Source organism: Triturus cristatus, chromosome 4_2, assembly GCF_964204655.1.
Source record: "Triturus cristatus chromosome 4_2, aTriCri1.1, whole genome shotgun sequence".
Lineage (NCBI taxonomy): Eukaryota > Metazoa > Chordata > Amphibia > Caudata > Salamandridae > Triturus > Triturus cristatus.
The window spans coordinates 716,974,038-716,997,749 of record NC_140586.1 but is presented as its reverse complement, the minus strand read 5'-3'; the positions used below and the strand labels follow the sequence as shown (position 1 = coordinate 716,997,749).

Genomic DNA, 23,712 nt, shown 5'->3' with positions numbered 1-23,712 from the left:
TTGCATCTCTAATAATGACAATAATAAACAGGGATGAGAAAAATGAATTGAACATTTCGGACCTCCCTTGCTGCATGGCGAAGTTTATCGTCTGCCCTGACGGAATGGATCAAGCTTTGAGGTTACAGCATAACTACAGCAAACAAGCAGCAGCTTTGAATGGACAGTGAGGTCATAAAGAGGGTCAAATAAAGGACATTTCACCTTCCAGCGTCCGAGACGCTGAAAGGTTCAATTAACTCGGCCTATGATTAAATCTAATCTGCTTCCCACCACGGGCTCATGATGTAATGAGGACACTTCACGGAAACCACACGCATTGTGCAAAGTACAAATTACTATGAGTCAACGCCAAGGTTTTTCCCTATCCCAGATGAGACGCTGATGCCTGCGTGACATGCTTTTTAGGTGAACCTTTTCCGGTTTGGACAGTCTGCTTTATAAAAGGTTTGTTTCAACATGCCTCATCACCTAAAACACGTGTTGTGATTTCCTTTGTAGTCCCAAAATATGACACGCTGTATGACTGCTGTTACTGCTTCTGAAATTGGGATGGATAAACCAACACATTGTTCAATTGCCTTAGAATAATATAAATTTTGTAACAATTACACTGCCCGTGAAAAACAGCATGCTGCCCAAAAAAGTGTTAAATCGCACACATCTCGGGAGCAAGAGAAGCAGCTGTTTCCAGGTAACCCTGTCTAACACTCACTCATCTGGGGAGTTCCACCAAATGTGGGGAGCGGATGTAGCATCCTTTGATCCTGGGCAAATCACTTAATCTCCCCGTGCCTACCAAAAACGAATGTGTACTTGTGTAAGGTGACTGGTGCTGGTGTATAGCGCTCCAATACCTTCGGGTCGAGGCTGCGCTATATAAATCTGCAAAAAAGAAAAAAATGTAAACTGGGTGAGATTTTTCTAGCACTTTTATGAAAGGAATCACACCGGCTTGTCTTCCTTCAAACTTGCTCAGGTACACCTGTAATTGCATATACTACTTGCAGGGGCTGTGGCGGCGATCCACTATTCATTTACAAAAAGTGCCTAGAATCACAAAATGGGTCAAAGGCCGTAGGTAAAACTGAGACTCGCCACGAGGGATGGGAAGAATTCAGCAGACGCACACCCCGACCCCCCACCCCCCACCCCACGCCTCAGCTCGGGCAGAGTACACACAACATTGTAACCAGTTACTAGCAGATTTTATCAAAAAGTGAGTATAAAAGCAAAGAACTCTATGAGTTTAACCCTGATTGTATTAAAGGGTATGAGAACACCTGTAAGGACACATGTACATGCCAGGGCGGGAAAGGGGCAGACTAGAGACCACTTTACATGCTGCTGCCTCCCGGCATCTGTTCCTTCTTGAAGAGGCGTGTGCACTAAAGAAAACAAGCATTTGCAGTGCAATAGGTCTCGCATTTGGAAGACTTAGTGCTATTGGCATTGTACATGATAATGTTTTTTTTTTAAGTGTTTGCCTTTGGGACCTTGTAAGTGTTTAGCCATGCAGCACATTATCCATAACTTCTGCACACCCCCACAGATCGGGAGGTGCACAGCAGACGGAGTATTGCTTAATGTAATGGAGTTGCAATGTTGGCAACTTCTTCCTTCCTGTTCTAATGCTTGTTTGTTATAGCTTTTTTTGGGTTATGGGGGATATAAACAATGGGAGAGTGGAGGTTAGGAAATAGTCCTGAATTACAACCGGAGCAGCAGATGGACATCAGGGGGGAATAAACAGATGCCAGATTCTGAGGGCCCCCCACTTATGTCAATGGGGCATGTTAGAAACTGGGTGGATAGTCTGTAATCTATGTAAAATAATATATATATATATAAGAATTAAGGCCAGAAATAGAGATAGAAACACTGAAGTAAGAGGGTTTGTGTAGGGGGTAGAAATAAACAGGTGAGATAGACAGACTGAGTTAGTACGAGAGGAGAGCAATAGAATAGAAAGAATAATACTCACAGGAAGGACAAAGGGTGACAGAGAAAAGAGAAACAAGAGAGAGAGAGAGTAATTGTGTGTGTGTATGTGCTTTAGAGAGAGATGGGGTGGTGCTGTGCTGGTGTTGTGGTGGTGCTCAGGTGCTGCTGAGTGATCCTCAGTTGGTGCTGTGGTGATGCAGCTAAAGTGGTGCTGAGAGACGCTGATGGGGTTGCAGTGGTGCTGCACTGATGCTGAGGTGGTGCTGCAGTGGTGCTGAGTTGGCCCTGAGTTGGTGTTGCACTGATGTACTGGTGCTGAGGTTGTGCTGCGCTGATGCTGCACTGATGTTCAGGTGGTGCTGTGCTGTTGCCTAGTAATGGTGAGGTGGTGCTGAGTGTTGCTTAAGTGGTGCTGATGTGGTGTTCAGGGGTGCTAGAGTGGTGCTGTGCTGGTGCTGAGTGATGATGAGGTGGCGCTCAGGTGGAGCTGCACTGGTGCTGAGTGATGCTGAGGAGGTGCTCTGAACATGCCTGCAGGTCATCGACAAAGTTACTTTGTAAAGAGCTCATAAACTTGTCCCTTTTGACAAGGATGTGCCTCTGAGTATGAGTGAGGTATTCCAGCTCAGATGGACACACCAGCACAGACGTTCTGGGACAAAAAAAGAAATGATGCTGCACCCCTTATGCCTCATCTGCAATAAGCACTGCAGTCGGCGCCAGAAGTGGGCAATGATGTCAACATGCACAGTACACTCAAAGCATCCGAATGCACAGCCTACAGATATTAGCTGGCTAACTGTAGGCCATTCTATCCAGCTCGACAAGAGCAGCACTATGCATCCGTAATCTTGCTCAAGTTAAATTAAGACTATGGACTCCGGGCGGTGACTAAGCTTCAAACCGCGCTAGGGAAAACATTGACCCTCACGCCTCGGATAGGCCTACTTAATATATGGGAAGCCACAGACCTCACTGAGATCGAGCAGCAGATGGTAACGCTGGGCTTCACTTTGATCAAGCGAGAGATAGCACGCCACTGGGGGGCTGTTGGGGCACCATTCATACGAGTGTGGGTACAGGAGCTCGACAGATGCATGATAGCTGAAAAAGAAGTGTTTATCATTAGAGGGTGCCCTAGAAAGTGGGAAAAGAAATGGAAGACATGGAATAGCTATAGAGGGTCCCTATGCACATCCCCGTTGGTAGACCTGACATTAAGACGGAAGAAACTCAGAGAAGTGTTAACATTGTGAATGCAATCTTCTTTATGTTATTCATATTGGTGTGCTATGGTGCTGCGGACATAAATGTGAATATATTTGTTTACTTGACAAAATCAATAAAATGTTATTCCAAAAAAAAAAAAAAAGACTATGGACTCCATAGATTAAACAGGCTGGTGGTTGTAAAAAACTAGTGTGGCTGCTATTCAGTCCAGCTAAAAGTTATTTGTGTAAAGGGGCATGGAGTGAAGGGTTTTAAAGTTGAGTAGAATCGAGTGGCGTTGCATAGAGTGGCATGGCTTTGAGCGGCTAGGGGGGCAATGAGTGGTGTGCAGTTGCTTGGAGTGGCATTGTGTGGAGCGGAGTGAGGTTGAGTGGAGTGCAGTTGTATGGAGTGGGGTAGAGTGAAGAGCAGTTGCATGGAGTAGCATTGCGTAAAGCAGAATGGTATTGCATAGAACAGAGTGCCATTATGTGGAGCAGAGTGGCACTGCGTGGAGTAGGAATGGCATTGCGTGGAGTGGTATTGCGTAACATTGTGTGGAGTGGTGTGGTGTAGCGTAGAGTGGAGTGCAGTTGTGTGCAGTGGAATGGCGTTGTGTAAAGTGGAGTTGGTTTGCATAGAGCGGAGTTTCGTTGCATACAGCGTGTGCATTCTATATAAACTTTACGGGAGATAATATGCGCTGTTAAGTCTGCTTTGCAAAGAAATGAGTGCACATGGAAAAGAACGTCATCTGCCAGAGACAACACCGTTTTATTGAGGTGAGTAGCCGTGACCAGAAACCATGAAGTGGAAACAAGAATTTGCAGTCAAGGTATTTTTCAACCCCAGCGTTCAATAGTGCCAGTGGCCGGCTCCTAAGAAAAACGTTATGCCCCTGCAATTTTTTATAAGAAATTAGAGACCAAATAAATCTACAAATATTACCAAGTGACGAAAATTAAATTACATTTTTTAAATGTCATGAACTACAAAGGGAGGGACCGAAGGGGCTTTTTCCACTCACGAGGGAGTGGGAGGTCCAGCAAGAAAAAGTGCCCCAATGATGGGAGTTACAAAAAAGAGAAGTTTCTGCTGTTCCTCTAATGAAGAGAAAGAAGAGTCACAAAAGAAGGCTGGATCCAACTAAGTCTACCATGTGTCTATGGTTGGTAATCCATTTGTTGGATAATAATGCCCTTACACACCCTTTCAGGTGTCATGCTTCATCATATGGGCTGCTCCTCGTCGGGCTCTTTGGCGGAGTTCTTCAATCCAACTGCCGTATGGTGAAGTGCGGGTGTGGGGGCCAAAATAGTGTAGATGTGAAAAAGTGATGTAAAACAGGGTTGGGAGTGCCTAATAGGAAACAATTTTATTCTGAGGGCCTCCTTCCCTGATTAAAAACGTGTGTGTATAGCACTCAACAGAGTGTAATGTCTCATGTAAGAGTGGCCTGTATTAATAATTAATGTCACCACATCATCGTTACCCCAACACACCTGAGAAATCTAAATGCAACAAATCATTTATGAAAATACAGAGCTACCAATTTTGCTTCAAACCACTGTCTCCACTTCCTGCACTAATTACATGCAGACAGTAACTAGGAACGTGAAAGAGGCATGCCCATGAAAGTTCATGAAATAGGTGGCACCGCCTGATCTTAACCTAACAGGTCCTATCAGCTGGTTGTTCTGCAACACAACCAACACCACTGCATACAGCACGAAGTGAAAGAAATTGAAGAAGGCTACCTGCTTAAACAATGGTCAAACATGTAATATTGAAAATGAATAACCCACGGAGTAGGATAAGCATGGAGAATCTATGTACGGTTCTGGTTAATACACGTTGCCCCCGCACCACCACCCGCAAAAGAAAAAAAAGGCTTTGAAAGCCAGAGCTAGAATTTGCATTGAAATATAACCACAGTGATGTTTTGCCAACACTGCTGTGGCAGGACATTACGATGCTTGGCAAAGCCAATAGGTTGTGACACATTAAATAAGTCCCTGAACATTAGTTATTGTGGATTACTGTCTTCTGTCTGTCTGGAAAAAACAGAAGTCAAGATAAAACTCTCTTATCAGATTGTTTTTTAGGTAGCTGCTCAGAGATAAGCCATTCCAAGCCATTCTAAAATTGAAGTTATAGATGCTGTTCTGAGACGAGTTCCACATCAGCTGCATGCCCACTTCTGTCTGCACCCAAAAGCAAACGAGATCTTGTGGCCTGTCCAATAATTACACTGGCACCAGAAACAGGAACCTCAGTCAGCTCCCCACAAACATGTCTGTTACAAAAAAAGTCAAGGGACTCCACATTAACAGCACTCTCCCCAGCCACGCGTGCACTTAAGCTCAGTTTAATAACGAATGGTGTAAACAACACTATTTTGTGAAAAGTTAATGTAACAGTGGGCATGGGAGCAGAATGGCACCTTTGGGTTTGCATCCTATATTACAGTTTGATACGTGTTTTCTATGCACATCTGATAATAGCTGATTTAAAACTGTACATATGTTCAACAAGCATTTGCAATGCAATCAGTCTCGCCTTTGGGACATTATATGTATTCAGATATGTAGCACATTAGCCTAGGTGCTGAAATATCTACTGTTCTTTAACATGGAGGGAAAGTAAGCACCAAATTGAGTGACACACCAGGTATGGTAACACATGGAGGGAAATATTGCCTTTCAGTGGGAAATGGTTTGGTCCAAAGCTCTGTTTTTAATATAAAATCAGGGCCTTCGGTGGTCATGTCACTGAAAATACAAGATTTGAAGAAAATATTGTCTACGGGTGCTCGTGGAAGACAATTTCTATGGACTGGAATCTGGACAATGCTAAGGTGATTCTGGTATTTTACTGACCTCTGCTGGTCGTTTTGTTTCAAGAAAGGTAAATAGAAGCAGTTGCCAGAAAAATTAAAAAAAGAAAGTCAAAGCAATTCTGGTATTTTACTGACCTCTACAGGTCGTTTTCTATCAAGACAGTTAAATAGAGGCAGTTGAACAAGCCGAAAGCAATTCTAGTATTTTACTGACCTCTACTGGTTGTTTTCTATCAATAAAGTTAAATAGAGGCAGTTGAACAGAAAAAAATCCCTAAATGGAAGCAGACAAGTCCTAGGGCTGATCTCCAGAGCCCACAAATTACATACACATATAATTATATACCAAAGTATATACAAGAGGTCTCAAATGCTCGACCTAAAAAGTCTGTGCATTTCAAGAATATATTTTGATGTAACTATATGCAGCAGTGGAGCACTTTACTAACAGTTGCGTAGCAAAAACAGCCCAGAAATCATGCCTGCTGCTGGGGGAACCGTAACAAAATGAAATTGTCCAGCATGCAAAATGCCGTCACTGGCGCTGTGCATGAGGGGAAAGCATTGTGTCACCCTTAAAGAAACATACCCAATCATTGTGTGGCTTAGTAATAACGCTACACTGTGATGGGTTATGTTCTTTAATTATCCAGCCCCCACACTTCCTTCAAACATGAGACTGCAGGAATGGGCTAAACTGAACACAACCAATTCTGAATTTGCTCTCATGCAGCTTCATGTAGAAAAAGCATGACAGCAATGTCAGGATTGATGTGAGCAGGTGAGCCCAGCACCTCAACGGAGACAGGGGGCCTGTGCTGTGTTCCTCAGTACCCCAAAAAAGAAAGTGGGTACTAGGTGCGATGTCGGGCACGACACAGTCAGAAACCTGTCCAACCCCACATGTGCACTGGACCTCAGCTTGCTGCCATTGAAAATCATCAGGATTGGCGTCGCCCTGGCCCCACCTCTGCCAAACAAACATATCAGGCGAACCCGTCCTTTAAAGAATCTGGACTGAATTGGGAATTTTTAAAATTATATGCTTGTGACTAACTGGCTGCACTCAGTAGGGGGGTCAGCGCCCCTATGCCCCCGAAGAGGAACCGCTGCTGGTTGCTGAGCACCAGCCTCTCTCACAGTAGGCAGAACCTTAAGGTTTCCCAAGTTCATGTGGGAGAGCTGCTGATCCCCATCCAAACCCCCACAACCACCAAAACCTTCAGGTGTCTCTAGTTCAGAGATGGCCTAATTTGTGTATTGTTTGCCACCAACGGAAAATGTACACATAACGTAAACTGCCGTGAAATGCTATGGAAGATTCAAAACATGACGGACAGCACATCAAGCCAACGACTGACGAAGGTTGGCACAGAACTCCTTTCTGCATGTATGCTGTATATGTGTGTGGTTTGTCTAGATATGTCTGTGAGGTGCTGACATGAGAGCTTGGGACACCAATCTATTTTATTGGCTTAAACACTGAGCAAACCCTGTTTTAAATTATTTTGGACTCTATAAACTCTATTTCAGTTTTATGATGCCTGCCTAAAATTGAAATTAAAGTGGATGGATTCAAACGATTTTGATAGGAAAAAGTCTGGAATGGGAATTTACGGCACACTGCATAAATCATTCTTTGTAAACTACATCTTTTTGGTCAGGGTGCAGAAGTGTACTTATCAAAGTGTTAATAAGTAGAAATGTTAACTAATTAATCATAAGTTAGGAATGTCCCTAGAAGCATGAATAATCTGAACTAAATAAATATTACTTCTCTAGGTCTTTGTTGGTCAGTTGTCTTGCTGGGAGCCATTATCTGCACTCTGTTAAATTGAAAATGTATCACTTTACTAAATCAGAAACATGTGTCTCATAATTGGCATTATTGCCGCCATCACCAAAACCTTTTTCTAGATCGAAACAATTTAGTTTATACTGATGTTCACCAACCTGTACGGAATGCTTAGCTTGGCTCAACCGATCAGATTTCATATACTAATGGCACTTACAACTGTTATGTGCCTGCATTCTAAGTTCAGTGACAGTGTGAAGTCTACCAGTGATGGGTGAGATTAGGTGGATGGCATCTAACAGGCTTATTGGACATAGGATGGAAATTCCCAGATTTGAGGCCTTATTACTATCTTGAAGGAATGGTCCCTTAGTTGCTTTTTAGGCTAACAATGACTTGTACATTGTCACAAACTGGAAAATTACCTGCCAGTTGCATCTGTGAATGGTGGTACAGTTGCCATTTACAATAAACTACTCATAAGGTTTGATGGTAAGACGCCTTTTGGAGCAGAATTGTCAACACAAGAGTGCATCCTGCTCTCGCACCATTTTAAGAAGCACAATCTAATTTAAGTATTCAATGGCTTTATTGAAGAGATGAGGTGCATACAAACCCAAGCAGGCTCTCCACGTCTCTCCAGTTCCTGAACTCCTTGACTTCACTGTAGATTTCCCAGCATTAAAACATAACAAAATCGAAATACAATAAGGAGGACTGGGAGACTCCAGACAATAGAAAATAGGTATGAGTGTGAACCCATTGTATAGAGCGAGCAGGCTCAAAAATAGTGTGGCAGGAGGAAATCCAGTACCTGGAGCACAGTCCCTTGAATGAAGAATATGTGAGAGAAAGCTCAGATCTAGCCACCCGCACCTTCAAGAGCCCCTCCAGGGGTTGACTGATGGTTTATCAAATACAGGGTGATCTTTGGGTGCGAGTACATAACATCTTCATTTCCTTCTTCCATAAGATAAGTTAAAAGAAATATAACTGAAGTGGACCCTATCCTGTTTTCCATTTCCTATCCTACCTCCCTCAACGGGAGGATCACTGGCATAATATTGATGCATACAATATCGAAACACAAAAATATCAGAAATTAAATCTCGATAACAAAAATATAGACTTCCTATACTTAACTAGCAAAACCACAAATACTGAGAACACAAATATTGTTGTTAAAAATATCAATTTTTACTTATTTTGGTAACACAAATAGTGAAAACAAACAAAGTGTTGCCTTTAAATAAACATATGTGTCAAAAATATCGATTTACACAATATCGACCACAATAATATTGCTAATATAATTAATCATTAATATTAAAAAATCCCTTTTTATGTAAAACAATAATGCGAAATAAACCTAGAACAGTTATACACATGCTTAAAATAAATATAAATATATTATATCACCAAAGTAATTGCCATTTATCCCAATATATTATATAAATAAAATCATAACAATACAACCAAAAAAATATTACCATCAACTCCAAATATTTAGATAACAAACTATTAATAAATACATACGCAAAAATATATTTATATTTAAAACTATCAAACTCTATGTCATCCATTATAAATTAAAAATAAATTAGAGTTCACCATAGAGGAACATAACTGATAAAATAAAATTCTAACTAAAACTATCCCAACCAATAAAATAAAAGTATAAACAACTTTAACCAGTAAAATCAAACAATAAATCAATAATATAAATGGCACACTAATTTAAACAACTAAATACTTCAAAAACAACAAACGCTGCAAAACAAGGAAACTGCTGGATTCTCTAACCAGACCATTAAAGAAGAAATATATAAATCTCAACAACTACCTAAGTAAGTTATTAAAACTTATATTTAAACTAAACCGTACTTGTTAATATATTTAAAAAATATGAAATACCAATTAATTAGTAAAACACTCTCCAACTTATATATCTTTGAATAGGCTTCCTAAAGGAAAAAAAACACAACTTGAAAGAATCACACAGTGCCAGAAAAAACACAAGTATCACAAACCAGAAAACAGATATAAGAAAGTTATAATAGTTAACTCAATAATAAACTAAAAGCTCCCCCAAATAGCAAGTAAAAATAAACCTAATGACCTCAACCTCAACATACTGCCAACAAATTAACATTTAAAATGAAACTAACATTTTGTTTTTCATCTAACAGCAAAGAAAGCACCTGCTCCACATTAGAACACCTCCATCAGAAAAGCTGCAAAACAGTGTGAAACATCTAAACAGAGCATACATGTAAGAATACAAAAAAGATGTAGTTGCATATTTTTACATGTAAATAACAAGCGATCAGACTTTAAAATATTGTAAATATGTATACAATTAGACTACTTTCAGATACAATGACAAAGGCAGCAAAATACATAACATTGCAGAAAGGAAAGTACTTACTATATCACACAGACTACACATAAAGCCAATAAAGTGCATCAATAGAAAAAATAAATAGCAAATGTGGCAAATTTTCTTAAGCATGCTATGGGAGGGCAACTACAAAAGATGATGCTGTAATTCATGTAAGAGAGACAAAACACCCCCAAATATATCCCAGAAATAAAAGTAAGGGAGGTTTTGCAGGATATAAGAGAGGCAGGCACTAGCTCCTAGGAACCCACAACAAAAATCTTTAAAGATATACTGACTGAAGTCCCTGAAAACATCACAGACCAACTATCACCTATTCTAACTTTAAAATTGTAATTGCACAAACTAAAAAAGCCACCAGAGATACTCCTCCTACCCCTAGAAAATACCAAGGCATAAAAATACCTGAACATCTCACGATGACACTTAGACCCTGATTACGAAGGCGGTCTGATGAGCATCCAACCGCCATTCCCGCAGAAATGGAACTGCCCGACAAATACTCAGCAGTTCCACCTGCCTAATTACAATGCAATCGCCATGTAGGAAGTTGGAAAAATGCCTTTTTCCATTGCAGCTTGTGCTGCAGCCGAAAAAGGACTGCAGCACAAGTCACAATGGAAAAAGGCATTTTGCAAACATCCATGAACCATATGCCATGCACCATGTGGTGCTTGGCACACGGTGCATGGGTGTTTGAGGATGGCCCACATGTGCTCCCCCGCCCCATAGCGGAGGCCCATGGGGGAAGTTGGCCCTGCTAGGGGCACCCAAAGCCCCTTTTTGTCTGCCTTTACATCTTGGTTGGACTGGCATGTAGGAAGAGGGAACGGGATATCTTAATATTAAAGCAATTGAAGTTCCTTAGTAGGAGTTTGGGTCGATTGTTCTGCACCATCCCGTGAAGAAAGGAGAGGCTGCATGGTGGGAATTACACCATACCTGATGTGAAGCGCTGCTGTTGTGGCTTACAAGGAATGAATAATCGACCCAAACTCCTACTAAGGAACTTCAATTGCTTTACAGAAAACCTTCAGAATCCACTGTGGATTGAAAATACTCCCATCAATAAACTACAGATCTCAGCATGCACCTACTAGAGGTTTAACAATCATGTACACAGTAACGCCCACGATGGGCGGGTAAAATGACTGCATGCAACAAACGTTTTTTTAACTGGGAGGTTTCTGTTGGACTTTCGTCAAGCTGCCCAAGAAGAAGAGGTTCTTACCTTGAAACGCGACGGCATAAGAGACAAGTCTGGATTGATTTGGTTTGTTTGCCTTAATTAAATAAATCGCTAGGTTTCAGCAGTAGCTGAGTGCGTCTAGGAATGCTTTAGGCCTTTGTTTAGAATATATATATGCCCTACTACCAAATAAAGAAAGCAGCACTTACTACGACCTCTTAAACCACATTAAAAATAAAACAAACTACTACCCCAAAAAAATAGTCATAGACTTTGAGCAAACCATTGTATAAATAAACCCCACACAACCATACAAAGCTGTTGCTATAATTTCAATCAAAGCATATGTAGACACCTCCAACAATCTGCACTAAGGGCCTGACTATGAGTTTGGTGGTCTGACTGCCCAAACGTCGCGGTCTCTAGAACACCGCACCGCCGGTGGTCAGAAACACGAGTTTTCCGATGGGCCGGCGGTGGTCTTCCTGGTGGCGGTCAATGGTTTTCCATATTGTGTGCATATTTCAACTGCACATGTGTCAAATATACACATATGGATCATACATGTGTTATAATACCCCCTACCCATTGCAGTAGCCTGGCCCATATGTGGCCAGTCCAGTCAACAAGTACATTGTACAAAACGGACTTACCTGTATTTCGCCACAAACAGGGTCGTATTCTTTGGGTTGAAGGCACTGCTGTGAAGGGAGGACATGGAGAAAAGGATCCACGTCAAACCCTGACAGGAATAACAGGAAAGGGATGAGTATGTACCCCAAATCCATCGATTCTGCTGAATCAAAGCGTGTGGTCCAACCGCCACAGTCAGCTTATCAGATAGCCAAATCATAATACAGGATGTGGTGAATTTCTCTGTACCGCCCTATGGCAGCTGCTTTTCTCTGACCGCTGCTGTGGCAGTCTGCGGATGGCTGGCGTGTTAGCGGTTCAGCAGCGGTTTTTCCAAATGCAATCTGGCAATCTCGTAATACGGCGGTCGGACCGCTGAGGTTGCGGTGGTTGGACCACAACCACAAGTATGGCGGTCTTGAGACCGCTGTACTCGGAATTAGGCCCTAAGTGTAGAGTATGCTACAAATTGCCAATTCAGCTTTAAAATAAAAATATTTATAGCACTAGCTTACCACTACAATTTACTAATAAAAATACCTTACTACCAACAAAATGAAGACAAACTAAGCCCCTAATGGATTATTTCAAAGGCACTTGGGTGGGCAGACTGCATCACTCTGGACACACACGCCAAAACAAATTCCAAATACCATGGTGGAATGTCCAGTAGCGGCCCATGGAGGTAGTTCTGTGGGGCAGTGAGGCGGGGCAGGGGAGGGGCAGGGCAGGGGTTATAGTAAACACCGGAATATTGATGAACTGAGGAAAGTAAACAATTAAATAAATAAAACGAATTTTGTTGCGCGCCCTGCATCGCATTTTGCCCCACCTCACCGCCCCACAGAACTCCCTCCACCGGCCGCTACTGGGAATGTCCATGACAGCGCCATGGCACAGAAAGTTTTAAAAAAACAACACAGTAGAAGGATGGCACAATGCCTTCCAATCCACCATAGGCAGAATCCAAACTACATTCTATACATTTATAGAAGCATTACAAAAAGACTTAAGTTACCAGCAACTAAGAATTGAGCAATCTGTTAGCCAGATTGCCCCTAAACTTAGCAAACAAACCAGAAGAATGTACAACATGTTACACTTTAAAGTGGAACTCTTCATAAATAACAAAGGAGTAGATTACTTCAAAATGATAGCCAAAAGCATTAAAACATTTTTTGTAAACAACCAAGGTTCCAAATAAAAACTCAACCAACATGACAAATTATTTTTTTATAAATAATAAATATCCAATTCATTGAATCAGTCTAAAGCTTAAATACAATTTCAATGTGAATGAAGACTCAGATAATAAAATAATATATAAATTATTTAAACAAAATATGTACCCGCAAGCAACCAAAAAACTAAAAAACAAACTCAATCCATCACATAAATTAATTAGAATATATAAACCATAAAATTCTAAATAACAACCACATAATATTAACACAAACAATGAAACATAACATTTCCCACGCAAAACAAACAAAATAAATAAAACTTACTACTGTGTAGCTGCAGATCTTCCTCTGTATCCATGTAGTAAAAAAATAATAACCCACCAAAAATAGGGAAAGTATTATCAAAAAGACCAAACAATACTAAATTAAAATGAATCCAATAGAAATCCCTTAAAGCAATCCAAAATATATATGAACCATAAAAAAACACAAAATACCCTTAAAAAAAAGTGAACGCTCCATGAAACCTGAAAAAGGAAAATTGATTTCTGAAACTCTCAATGCCCATAGGACATGTTGTTGACATAAACCTGTAAAGTAGATAAGAAAACCCACCCGTAAAATACATTACAATCCCAAAAATACATATGCATCACACTTAGGGCCTTATTACGAGTGTGGCTGTCATGGGGGCCACTGTACTGGCGGTGGAGGTCCGAGCATTGAGATCTCGGCGGTACGACCTCCGTATTACGAGTTGGGTGGATTGCATTTGCGCAGACCACAGCTGGACCGCCGAGACAGCCAGCACACCACCAGGTTCATGGTCGGGAGGAGGCAGCCACCATAGGGCGGTACAGTGGAGTTGCATCGCCGTGCGTATTACGAGTTGCCTTTTCCACGAGCTGTCCACAACAGTCCGACCACCTGCTTCAAGGTGGCAGACATGAAGGATTTGGGGTGCGTACTCGCCCTTACTTGACCTTCAAGCAGATGTTGATCCCTTCCTCCAGATCCCCCCTTCACAGCAGGATCTTCACCCCAAGGAATACAACGCTGCGACAATCTACAGGTGAGTCCTTTTCGTGCCATATAACTATTGCCAGAACTGCCCACATAAGGGTCAGACTCCGGCAATGGGTAGATGGTATTTTCCACACGTATCATGCATATGTGTGCATCCGACACATATGCAGTCGAAACTCACACAAAGGCATCGATATAGTTGGTAAAAGTACTCACCAACCCCTCAAGTTCTCCGCATCCCCACTGCCAGCACCGTGGTCAACTCGCAATACGGCGGTCCTTGGACTGCCACCGCTGTGAACTACTGGCGGAAGCGGATGCGGTCCTCGGTCGGTCGGACCGCCAAACTTGTAATCAGGCCCTTAGTCATAAAAGTTACATAACACAATTTAACATAGCCTAATGATACATGACTAAAATAATATACGAGAACCCAAAACTATAAACTAGTGAAAAATAATACTATTATACATCTTAATATACGAGAACCCAGAAACAACACTATAACTAATTTGTACCTCCCCCCACTCTCGAAACTCTTAACACCAACAATACTAATGAAATAACAGAAGCTACTTCTACCACATACAAATAAAATTAAACAAAAGGTTTCAGACTTAGATTATAAAATTAAATACACACTCCAACATAAACTATTTTTAAGAAACTGGTGGAAACATAGGCCCTGATTACGAGTCTGGGGGTCCACGGACGGCCAGACTCGCGGCAGCAAGGTGGTGGCGGTCTCCTGACTGCCCTATTAAAAGTCAGTAGAGGAACCGCCACAGCCCCCCACAGCCGCCAGGGAGCCGCCATACTCTGGCAGTGTTGCAGCAGTCAGGATGCAGTAATATGCTTGGTGGGACATCTGCGGTTCCGCCAAGCATATTACAAATTTCCTCTCCACCGGCGGTGTCATGGAGCTTCCTCCTCGATAAAAACAGTGGTGGAGAGGATACAAAGGGGGCCCTGCAGGGCCTCCTGTGCCTCTTCCGCATGGGAATAAACACAGGGGATCACAACATTTGCCCTCCTTTGTGCATGCACCCCAGTTCCTGTACGGCATGGACTTTGCTGTCCAATCCGTGCAGGAACTGTTTTTGGCGTTTTTAGAAGCACCGCCGTAGGAATGCCAAAAAACAGCCTGACCTACAGGAGGAAACTTCTAATCTGGTGGGCGATCTGACCACCGCTTAGGCAGTGTGGCGGAGCCCAAGTCCTAATCAGGCCCCAAAAGGGTTCCATTTACTATTTCCAGTCCAACCTATATCAATTTGGAGAAGATGTTGGACACTAAAAGGGTAACATTTACTGTTCCCACTCCAATTTATACTAATTTGAAGAAGGTGTGGGACACCAAAAGGGAGGAAAAATGCTATTCCCACTCAAATCTAAACCATTTTGGAGGACAGTGTTGGACACTAAAGGGGTGACATATACTATTCCCACTCCAATCTAAACCAATTTGGGGACAGTAGACACTGAAGGGGCGACATTTACTATTCCCACTCCAATCTATACCAATTAAAGGAAGGTGGTGAACTCTAAAAAGATAACATTGACTATTCCCGCTCCAAATATAACAATTTGAAGAAGGTGTTGGACACTAAAGAGAGAAATATGCTATTTCCACTCCAATCTAAACCAAATTGGGGACAGTGTTGGGCACTAAAGGGGTGACATTTACCATTCCCACTCCAATCTCAACCAATTTGGGGAAGGCTTTAGCCACTAAAAGGGTGTAATTTACTGTTCCCACTCCAACCTACACCAATTATGGGAAGGTGTTCGACACCAAAAGGGTATCATTTACTATTCCCACTCCAATCTGACCATACTGGGGAGGTGATGGAGACTAAAGGGGTTACATTTACTAATCTTATTCCGCTCTAACCATATTAAGAGAAGGTGTTGCCACAAAATGGGTGGTGTTTACTATTTCCACTCCTATGTAAGGCTATTTAAAGAAGGTGTTGGACCCTAAACAGGTGAAGTTTACTATTTTCACTACAATCAAAAACATTCAAACACAGTGATACTAATTAACTATTTTATAGAGGCAGGCAATACTCCATACTCACACACATTTTTTAACCATACAATAAACTACAACTTAATCTAAAAACACACTAATCAAAACTACAAACAAATATATTGATATTTAAAAAATAACATATAAAAAATGTCTGTATTAATATTGATAATTAATATAGTTTTACCTTACAATATTTACTACCTTTCCTAAACTTTAAACCATAAATTAAACAATTTAATCATAATCCAAAATCAACAATCATAATATAAAAAATAATATATAAAAACAATTTCTATTTACAGATTTTTTAAAAATAAAATGATAATTTAAAAAAATTAAAATATTTGTCATATTTCAATTAATTTTCAGCAAAGATTTTAAAATGTAAAGCTTGATATAAAAACACTCAAATTGCATTACTTTGTTAAAATGCATGTTTATATGTTTGTGATATTCACATCACTTTTATTCATGTAACTTTTTTTATATTTTCATTTTTTTATCTAATACCATTGAAATATATTTGGATTATTTTAAAAATTAAGGTGCCGATTCCGATCCTGTAAAACCCGGGTACGAATGGTCGTACGGAGCGTTTTCTCCGTACGACTCATACCCGGGAATTTCACCTTACAAACTAGCAAGTACGATTCGTACAGAAATACCATTTCCGTACGAATCGTAAAAAACACCGTAGGGCTCAAAAATACATACAATTCTGATCCTGGACAGCGCGTACGCGCTGTCCGCACTGAGTCAGGCAGCGTTTTACGGACCAGCAAGTACGATTCGTACCTACAGCACTCCGCACGGCTATATTACGGGAGCCAAAAAGTGCCTGAAAAGCTAAGTACGCTGCGATGCACGACGAAAAGGGGGCCGCTACACGACGTACATGCCATCACCCTCATCGTACGTGTCATCATGTACGGTGCGTACCCCAACATTGCATATGTACGGACCGTACACCCCACCCCCACCGTATGTACGGACTGTACCCCCCACCCCCCGGATGTACGGACCGTACCCCCACCCGCATATGTCGGCACCGTACCCCAGGCGTACTCCCACCCGCGTCTGTCCGCACCGTACCCCAGGCGTACCCCCACCCACGTATGTACGGTCCGTACATACGTGGGTGGGGGGTACGCCTGGGGTATGGTGCCGACATACGCGGGTGGGGGGTACGCCTGGGGTACGGTGCGTACATACGCGGGTGGGGGTACGCCTGGGGTACGGTGCGGACATACGCGGGTGGGGGGTACGCCTGGGGTACGGTGCAGACATACGCGGGTGGGGGGTACGGTCCGTACATACGGGGGTGGGGGGTACGGTGCAGACGTACGCGGGAGTGGTGGGTGCCTGAGGGGGGCCGTACGACTCATAGCCCGGGCACAAGTGTACTCGGGGTAGGGGCCGCACAAAGTTCGCTCCGTACCGGGCCTTTTCCATGCGCTTGTGTTTTCGGACGGGCTGTACGGATCATACTTGCGCGCTCGGACTTCAGTTTTACGATTTGTATGTAAAACCGTCCGGGGACGTCTCGTAGACATTTCCCGAGGCCATTCGTATGTATTTTTCACGTACGAATCGTACTTCGCCGTTTAACAAATCCAGTTGGCCGCACACTGCTCGTCACACCAGCATGTTGCCCCAAGGAACATCCCGTGTCCAGGGATGGCTAATGCGATGGCTAATGCGACACATACTTTTTTTCAACACTGTGGCATAGGCGTACTCGCCGTCGCCACTACATCTACCAGAGTTCCTTGGGGCAACATGCTGGTGTGACGAGCAGTGTGCGGCAACTGGATTTGTTATATAAAGGCTCCCTTGAGCCATTTGGGCTGACGAGCTCTGGACCAGCACCTGCGCGCCATGAGAGGTACTCTACCTGTTTTTACGTTATTGGCAGTCCACGCGGCACCCCTTTACACTTACCTACTCCCTGCTGACGAGAGGCAACTACCTCGAAACACGTGTCCAGGGATGGCTAATGCGACACATACCTGTTTTTACATTATTGGCAGTCCACGCGGCACCCCTTTACACTTACCTACTCCCTGCTGACGAGAGGCAACTACCTCGAAACACGTGTCCTGGGATGGCTAATGCGACACATACTTTTTTTCAACACTGTGGCATAGGCGTACTCGCCGTCGCCACTACATCTACCAGAGTTCCTTGGGGCAACATGCTGGTGTGACGAGAAGTGTGCGGCCAACTGGATTTGTTATATAAAGGCTCCCTTGAGCCATTTGGGCTGACGAGCTCTGGACCAGCACCTGCGCGCCATGAGAGGTACTCTACCTGTTTTTACGTTATTGGCAGTCCACGCAGCAACATGCTGGTGTGACGAGCAGTGTGCGGCCAACTGGATTTGTTATATAAAGGCTCCCTTGAGCCATTTGGGCTGACGAGCTCTGGACCAGCACCTGCGCGCCATGAGAGGTACTCTACCTGTTTTTACGTTATTGGCAGTCCACGCGGCACCCCTTTACACTTACCTACTCCCTGCTGACGAGAGGCAACTACCTCGAAACACGTGTCCAGGGATGGCTAATGCGACACATACTTTTTTTCAACACTGTGGCATAGGTGTACTCGCCGTCGCCACTACATCTACCAGAGTTCCTTGGGGCAACATGCTGGTGTGACGAGCAGTGTGCGGCCAACTGGATTTGTCGTACTTCGCCGTTTGTACGGGACTTGTACGATCCATACGTAAAAAAATACGGATACGAGTCGTACGGGAATAAAAAATCCAGGATCGGAATCGACCCCTAAATGTATGAAATATATTAATGTAATAAAATACATTTCAAAACTGGAAAATATTATCTCACACCATATGTAAAAGAATGTTATGCTATGCATCCTATATAGTATTCACACGTACGTGACTATGTATTACCCCGTATGCAATGTAATGAAAAACCAATACTGCAGAATGTTCACTGCATTATCTTATGCACAGCCTATACCCCCTCCCTTTGATGTCTCCTACCTTTCCTACTGTGTATTTATTTCGTTTGCCACTGCCTATCTCTGTCTGCAAAAATTTAATAAAATACTTTTAACACAAAACTAGCGAATATTAATTTGCACATCATGAACATAACATAAAATGTATTTTAAATTAATCATCTGTTTTAAATCTCCCCTCCATCATCCCTTAACAACCCAATAGCCTACAACAAAAAGGGTATAAAACCATTATTTTTATTTATTAATACAACCAAAAATATAAATCTCAACAATTTCATAATGAATACATTATCAATATAAAAACACAAATAAAAAATAATAAACACATAGACTCAAACACACTACAATAAATTACACACTAATTAACACTTACAAATGATATCACATACAGCGATTTTTTCTACACTGATATTTTTTACAATTATATTAAAAACAATATTTTTACCTTCAATATTCCTGTTGGTGATGTTTTTGACATCTCAAAATTCTTGACATGATATTTTTGTATCATGATAATGTTTTACCAATATTTTGTCCAAACAAGCTGTGGGCCAAGGCCTGCAGATCTTTTCCCATTAACCAGCATGAGAGTGGATATTGAGAAAGTTGCGATTGAGGCAGGACAATCTAAACATGTCAAACCTTTTCCGAAAGCAACTCCTGCCCTTACTATATGCCGCCAATATTGTAAAAGCATTTTCAAATACTTAAAGAATACTTAAAGAAGATGCTGGGGTTTACTAATGAGGATGCAAAGAAGTCCTTTCCGGAACATGGTATCTTCAACACAAAACACTAAGAATAGATGCCCCTCAGTGCCTCTCTTTATACAGTGAAATGAGGAGGCACACATGCAGCAAAACATGAATCCAAGATCCTGAGTATGATAAATACTCAGGAGAAGCTGGAATATCAAATCAGCCACCTTAAGAATAGAGTCAGGGTGCTCTATCTGCTTCTCCTCCTGTATATCTATTCCCACAGATCACTGAGCCACAGGCAAAAGAGAAAGAGTGCAGGAACCCAAAGGAGAAGAATCTGTTAGACATATTCTTACTTCCAGGCGATAGGCTTGCGGGGTGCCAATAGTGTTGCACCCAGAAACGGAGCAGCACCTGTGGAACTGGCGCACAAGAGGTTAATGTGAGTGAGCCAATTGGCTAACATCAAAGCACACAGGTCAGAGGGTGATTCTACTTCTACTACACTACTGTTGATCAGTCTAGAGCATGCGCATGCTCTGCCCCGAATAAGGACCAGCAAGACTGCAGTCCCACGATCCTTCACAAAAGCTTAGGACACACTGCAAATCGACTACCTAGATTGTTTCCTCCTTCTTCTAACTAGGTGATGCTAATGATAAGCACCTGTTCTCCACCTTTCTCCTTCTTAGGGACTACCCAATGGCCAAAGACACACTTGAGGTCAATGTTCTATTGACCCCACTCTGACTTAATGAGCATAAAGAAACAATTACGAAGCATACAGCAAAATCTTACTCAAATTGGAGAAGAATTACAGACTGTGATTGAGGTGCACAGTGTACATTGGGCTGATGTGAAGCAGTTGTGTTTGATAGTGCCAAATTAAGTGAGAGAAAGACTGGTGGTGAAAGCTCCATGGCCAAGGGAGGCCCCTGGGCATGATGGGGAGTTGGATGCCATAAAGGATGCACTGTTGAATGAGATTCCAGAGATGTGCCCACTGAAAATAGATTGGACTAGATTTTCCAATTGTAAGCTGGACATGGTTGAGACACCAACTGACTATTTGGACAGACTTAAGGATGTGTTTGAACAGTATTCATGTATAGCCCTTCAGATAGAGATGGGTCAGAAAGCGTCCGGTGCTACTTTTGTTTGTGCAGGGGTTGTTGCAAAATGTTAAGAACTAAGGGACTGATTACGATGGGGGGGAGACCGCAAATGACAGGGTGTTGGTGGTGGTTTCTCAACCATGGGATTGATGTTTCCTGCCCGCCATATTACAATGGCAAACTGGGGAGAGTCCAACTGCTAAGCATCTGACAAGCTCCTTAAGCCCGCCGATGCGTCAGGGGGAATTGTATTCTCTACAATGGTGGTGGTGCCTGCCAGGCACCGTCGTGGGGATTACAATGTCTTCCCACCAGCTGTTCCATTGCGGTGAACCCGCCATGAAAAGGCTGGTAGAAAGGGACACTTTGGGGGCCCGTAGCAGGCACCACTTCCCCCCAGGCACCCAGACATGGGACCTCGGGGGCACCAATAGTGCCCCCCACATATCACTTCCCCATGTGGCAGGCACTGCAAGGTGGCTGCCACGTAGTGCAGGATATGTAAAATGTCCCTTTTTTACATTGTGGCGAGTGCTGCAGCCAGCAGCACACGCCAAAATATAAAAGATAAGCATTGCGACCGCTGTTGTGGCGGTCGCGTTGTAATGCCTATTTTAGGTCAGCCAACTTGTAGATGGCCTGTCCCATTCCCCCATACGATGGCTGACGGACTGAAGTCCATCTGCCATCGTAATCAGCCCCTAAATGACAACCAAATGTATTGGAATGCATACTAACAAGCTAGCAGAATTAGCAACAGTCTCCAATCACTGCTTCGCTTCTCAAGAGAAAAAAAAGAGCTTATTGAATCAAAATAATTATCTCTGGAATTACAGAAAATGCAGCCAGTGGTTAAAAGATTGGGGTGAGGGATTCAGTAAAGGGGGCAATGCAAAGGAGGACAGGAAGTTGTGATAAATGGTAGGGGAAACAGGATGGGCTCGGGAGAGGCTGAGGATCTAGGACATTCTGACTTCTCATGTGGTCAGCTTGAACATTGGAAATGGGATTTCCCAAATACAACTCTCAATGTTCCCAGACTCTCATACCAACCTAGGTTTCATCAAATTGCTCAGAATCCATACCCTCAATTTTAGGACAGCCCAGGAAGTCCAGACTGTGCCACGAATAAGCCTGGAAGATCAAAATTACCCTTATGAAGTTTGTGTCATTAATGGTAATTGTACTACTTGTCTTATTGACAAGGGTGCTAGTCACTAGGCTCTTAAAACATTTTAATTCCCATTGTTACCTCTCTCAGCCCTGTCCATAGATGCAGTCAGTATATCTAATCAGAGAGTTCCCCACCATAATAAAGACCCTATGTCAATTTCTTTAGGACCCATTTCCTGCTCACCCAAACATCTCACTCAAAATTGTTAGGTCGAGATAGCTTTTGAAAATTAAACAATATTGTATTTCTATCCTGGAATGGGTGCTCTTGAACATACCTCAATGATAAGAAAGTAAACTGTGCGCATTACTATGTGAAAGCTTAAGTTGTTCAGATGAATTTGGCCTCACAGAACTGGCTAAGTTAAGAAGGGGCACAAGACTTCAAATGAAAAAAATTAATGCGGCCTTCCCAGAGTGCAATGTCCTTGTCATGAAATTTCCGCTTGGAGGGGCCACTTGTCCTCTACGCAAGTTGAAGCCATCCATAAGTTGCCCCACCCTGTAACTGTTTCCCAGGTAAGTACCTTTTTGGGAATGGTGGGATACTGCTGTAGTGCTGGAGTTACTACTGGTTTTTTTTTGTAGTAATGTGCACTGGGAGTTTGTGAATACCGAAAAGTAGTTAACTTCCTCAATAGTGTAAACCTACTCAAAAGTGTTAGATACCTTTGTGTATCGGGGCCCCATGGTCAAGTTCATTCAGATGTTACAAAATATGTGCTACAGACCCTCATTATCATCTGTAATCAACATACCTTGAGGATGTAGCCAGAGCTATGAGCAAGGCTTGAAGAACACCCCTGATGAAGACAATTGGGTTCTTCTTGGTGATGAAGAGATACATCATTGGCAAAATAAAAAGTCCATGCACGACTAGTCCACAAACCACGGTGATCGCATAGAAGCCCAGCTTCTTCCCAATAGCTGTGGGGTCATCCATTTCAAGTATCTTTCCAGCAATAAGAAAAACAATGCCAAATGGGAAATACCTATTGAGAAGAAAAGGATGTCATAATGTTAAAATGTCACACAAACTAGTCAATAAGCAAAGGGCATGCTTTGAGGAGACCAGGGGGAGGATAACAGTAACAAAATTACCACAAAAAGAAGAAATTGTGATAAATATTTCACATGTTGGCAAAGGGATGGAAATAAATGGACATTTCTTAAAAAAACAACTTATCATATAAAATTTGTTAAAATGTATTATGATTTGATAATCCCCTCTCCTGCACAAAAAGTTCACTTTCTAACCACTGTTAAACAAGCTTTGACACCGCCAATAGATCACCAATAGGTCCAGTTTTCTTGTGGTTAAACATACCAACAGTGGCATGAACAAATGCTGTAGTGAAGGTAATGGTGGTAATAAAGGTATTAATATTAATGGTGGTGGCAATAGTGAAGGCACTGGTTATAATGGGGATAGTGAAAATGATAGTAAAGCTGGAGGTGTAATAGTAGTACGCACGAGTCC

General features: G+C 42.4%; 1 protein-coding gene across 2 annotated transcripts in view; it reads right to left on the bottom strand.

Moving 5' to 3' along the window:
• The window catches only part of SLC1A7 (solute carrier family 1 member 7), a 632,908-nt gene that overhangs the window by 172,714 nt on the left and 436,482 nt on the right, over positions 1 to 23,712 (bottom strand). For both annotated transcript variants that reach the window (XM_085600158.1, XM_085600159.1), the window contains exon 7: positions 22,991 to 23,224. In XM_085600158.1, coding sequence (XP_085456284.1) covers positions 22,991 to 23,224 — 234 coding nt within the window. The remainder of the gene's footprint in view (positions 1 to 22,990; positions 23,225 to 23,712) is intronic.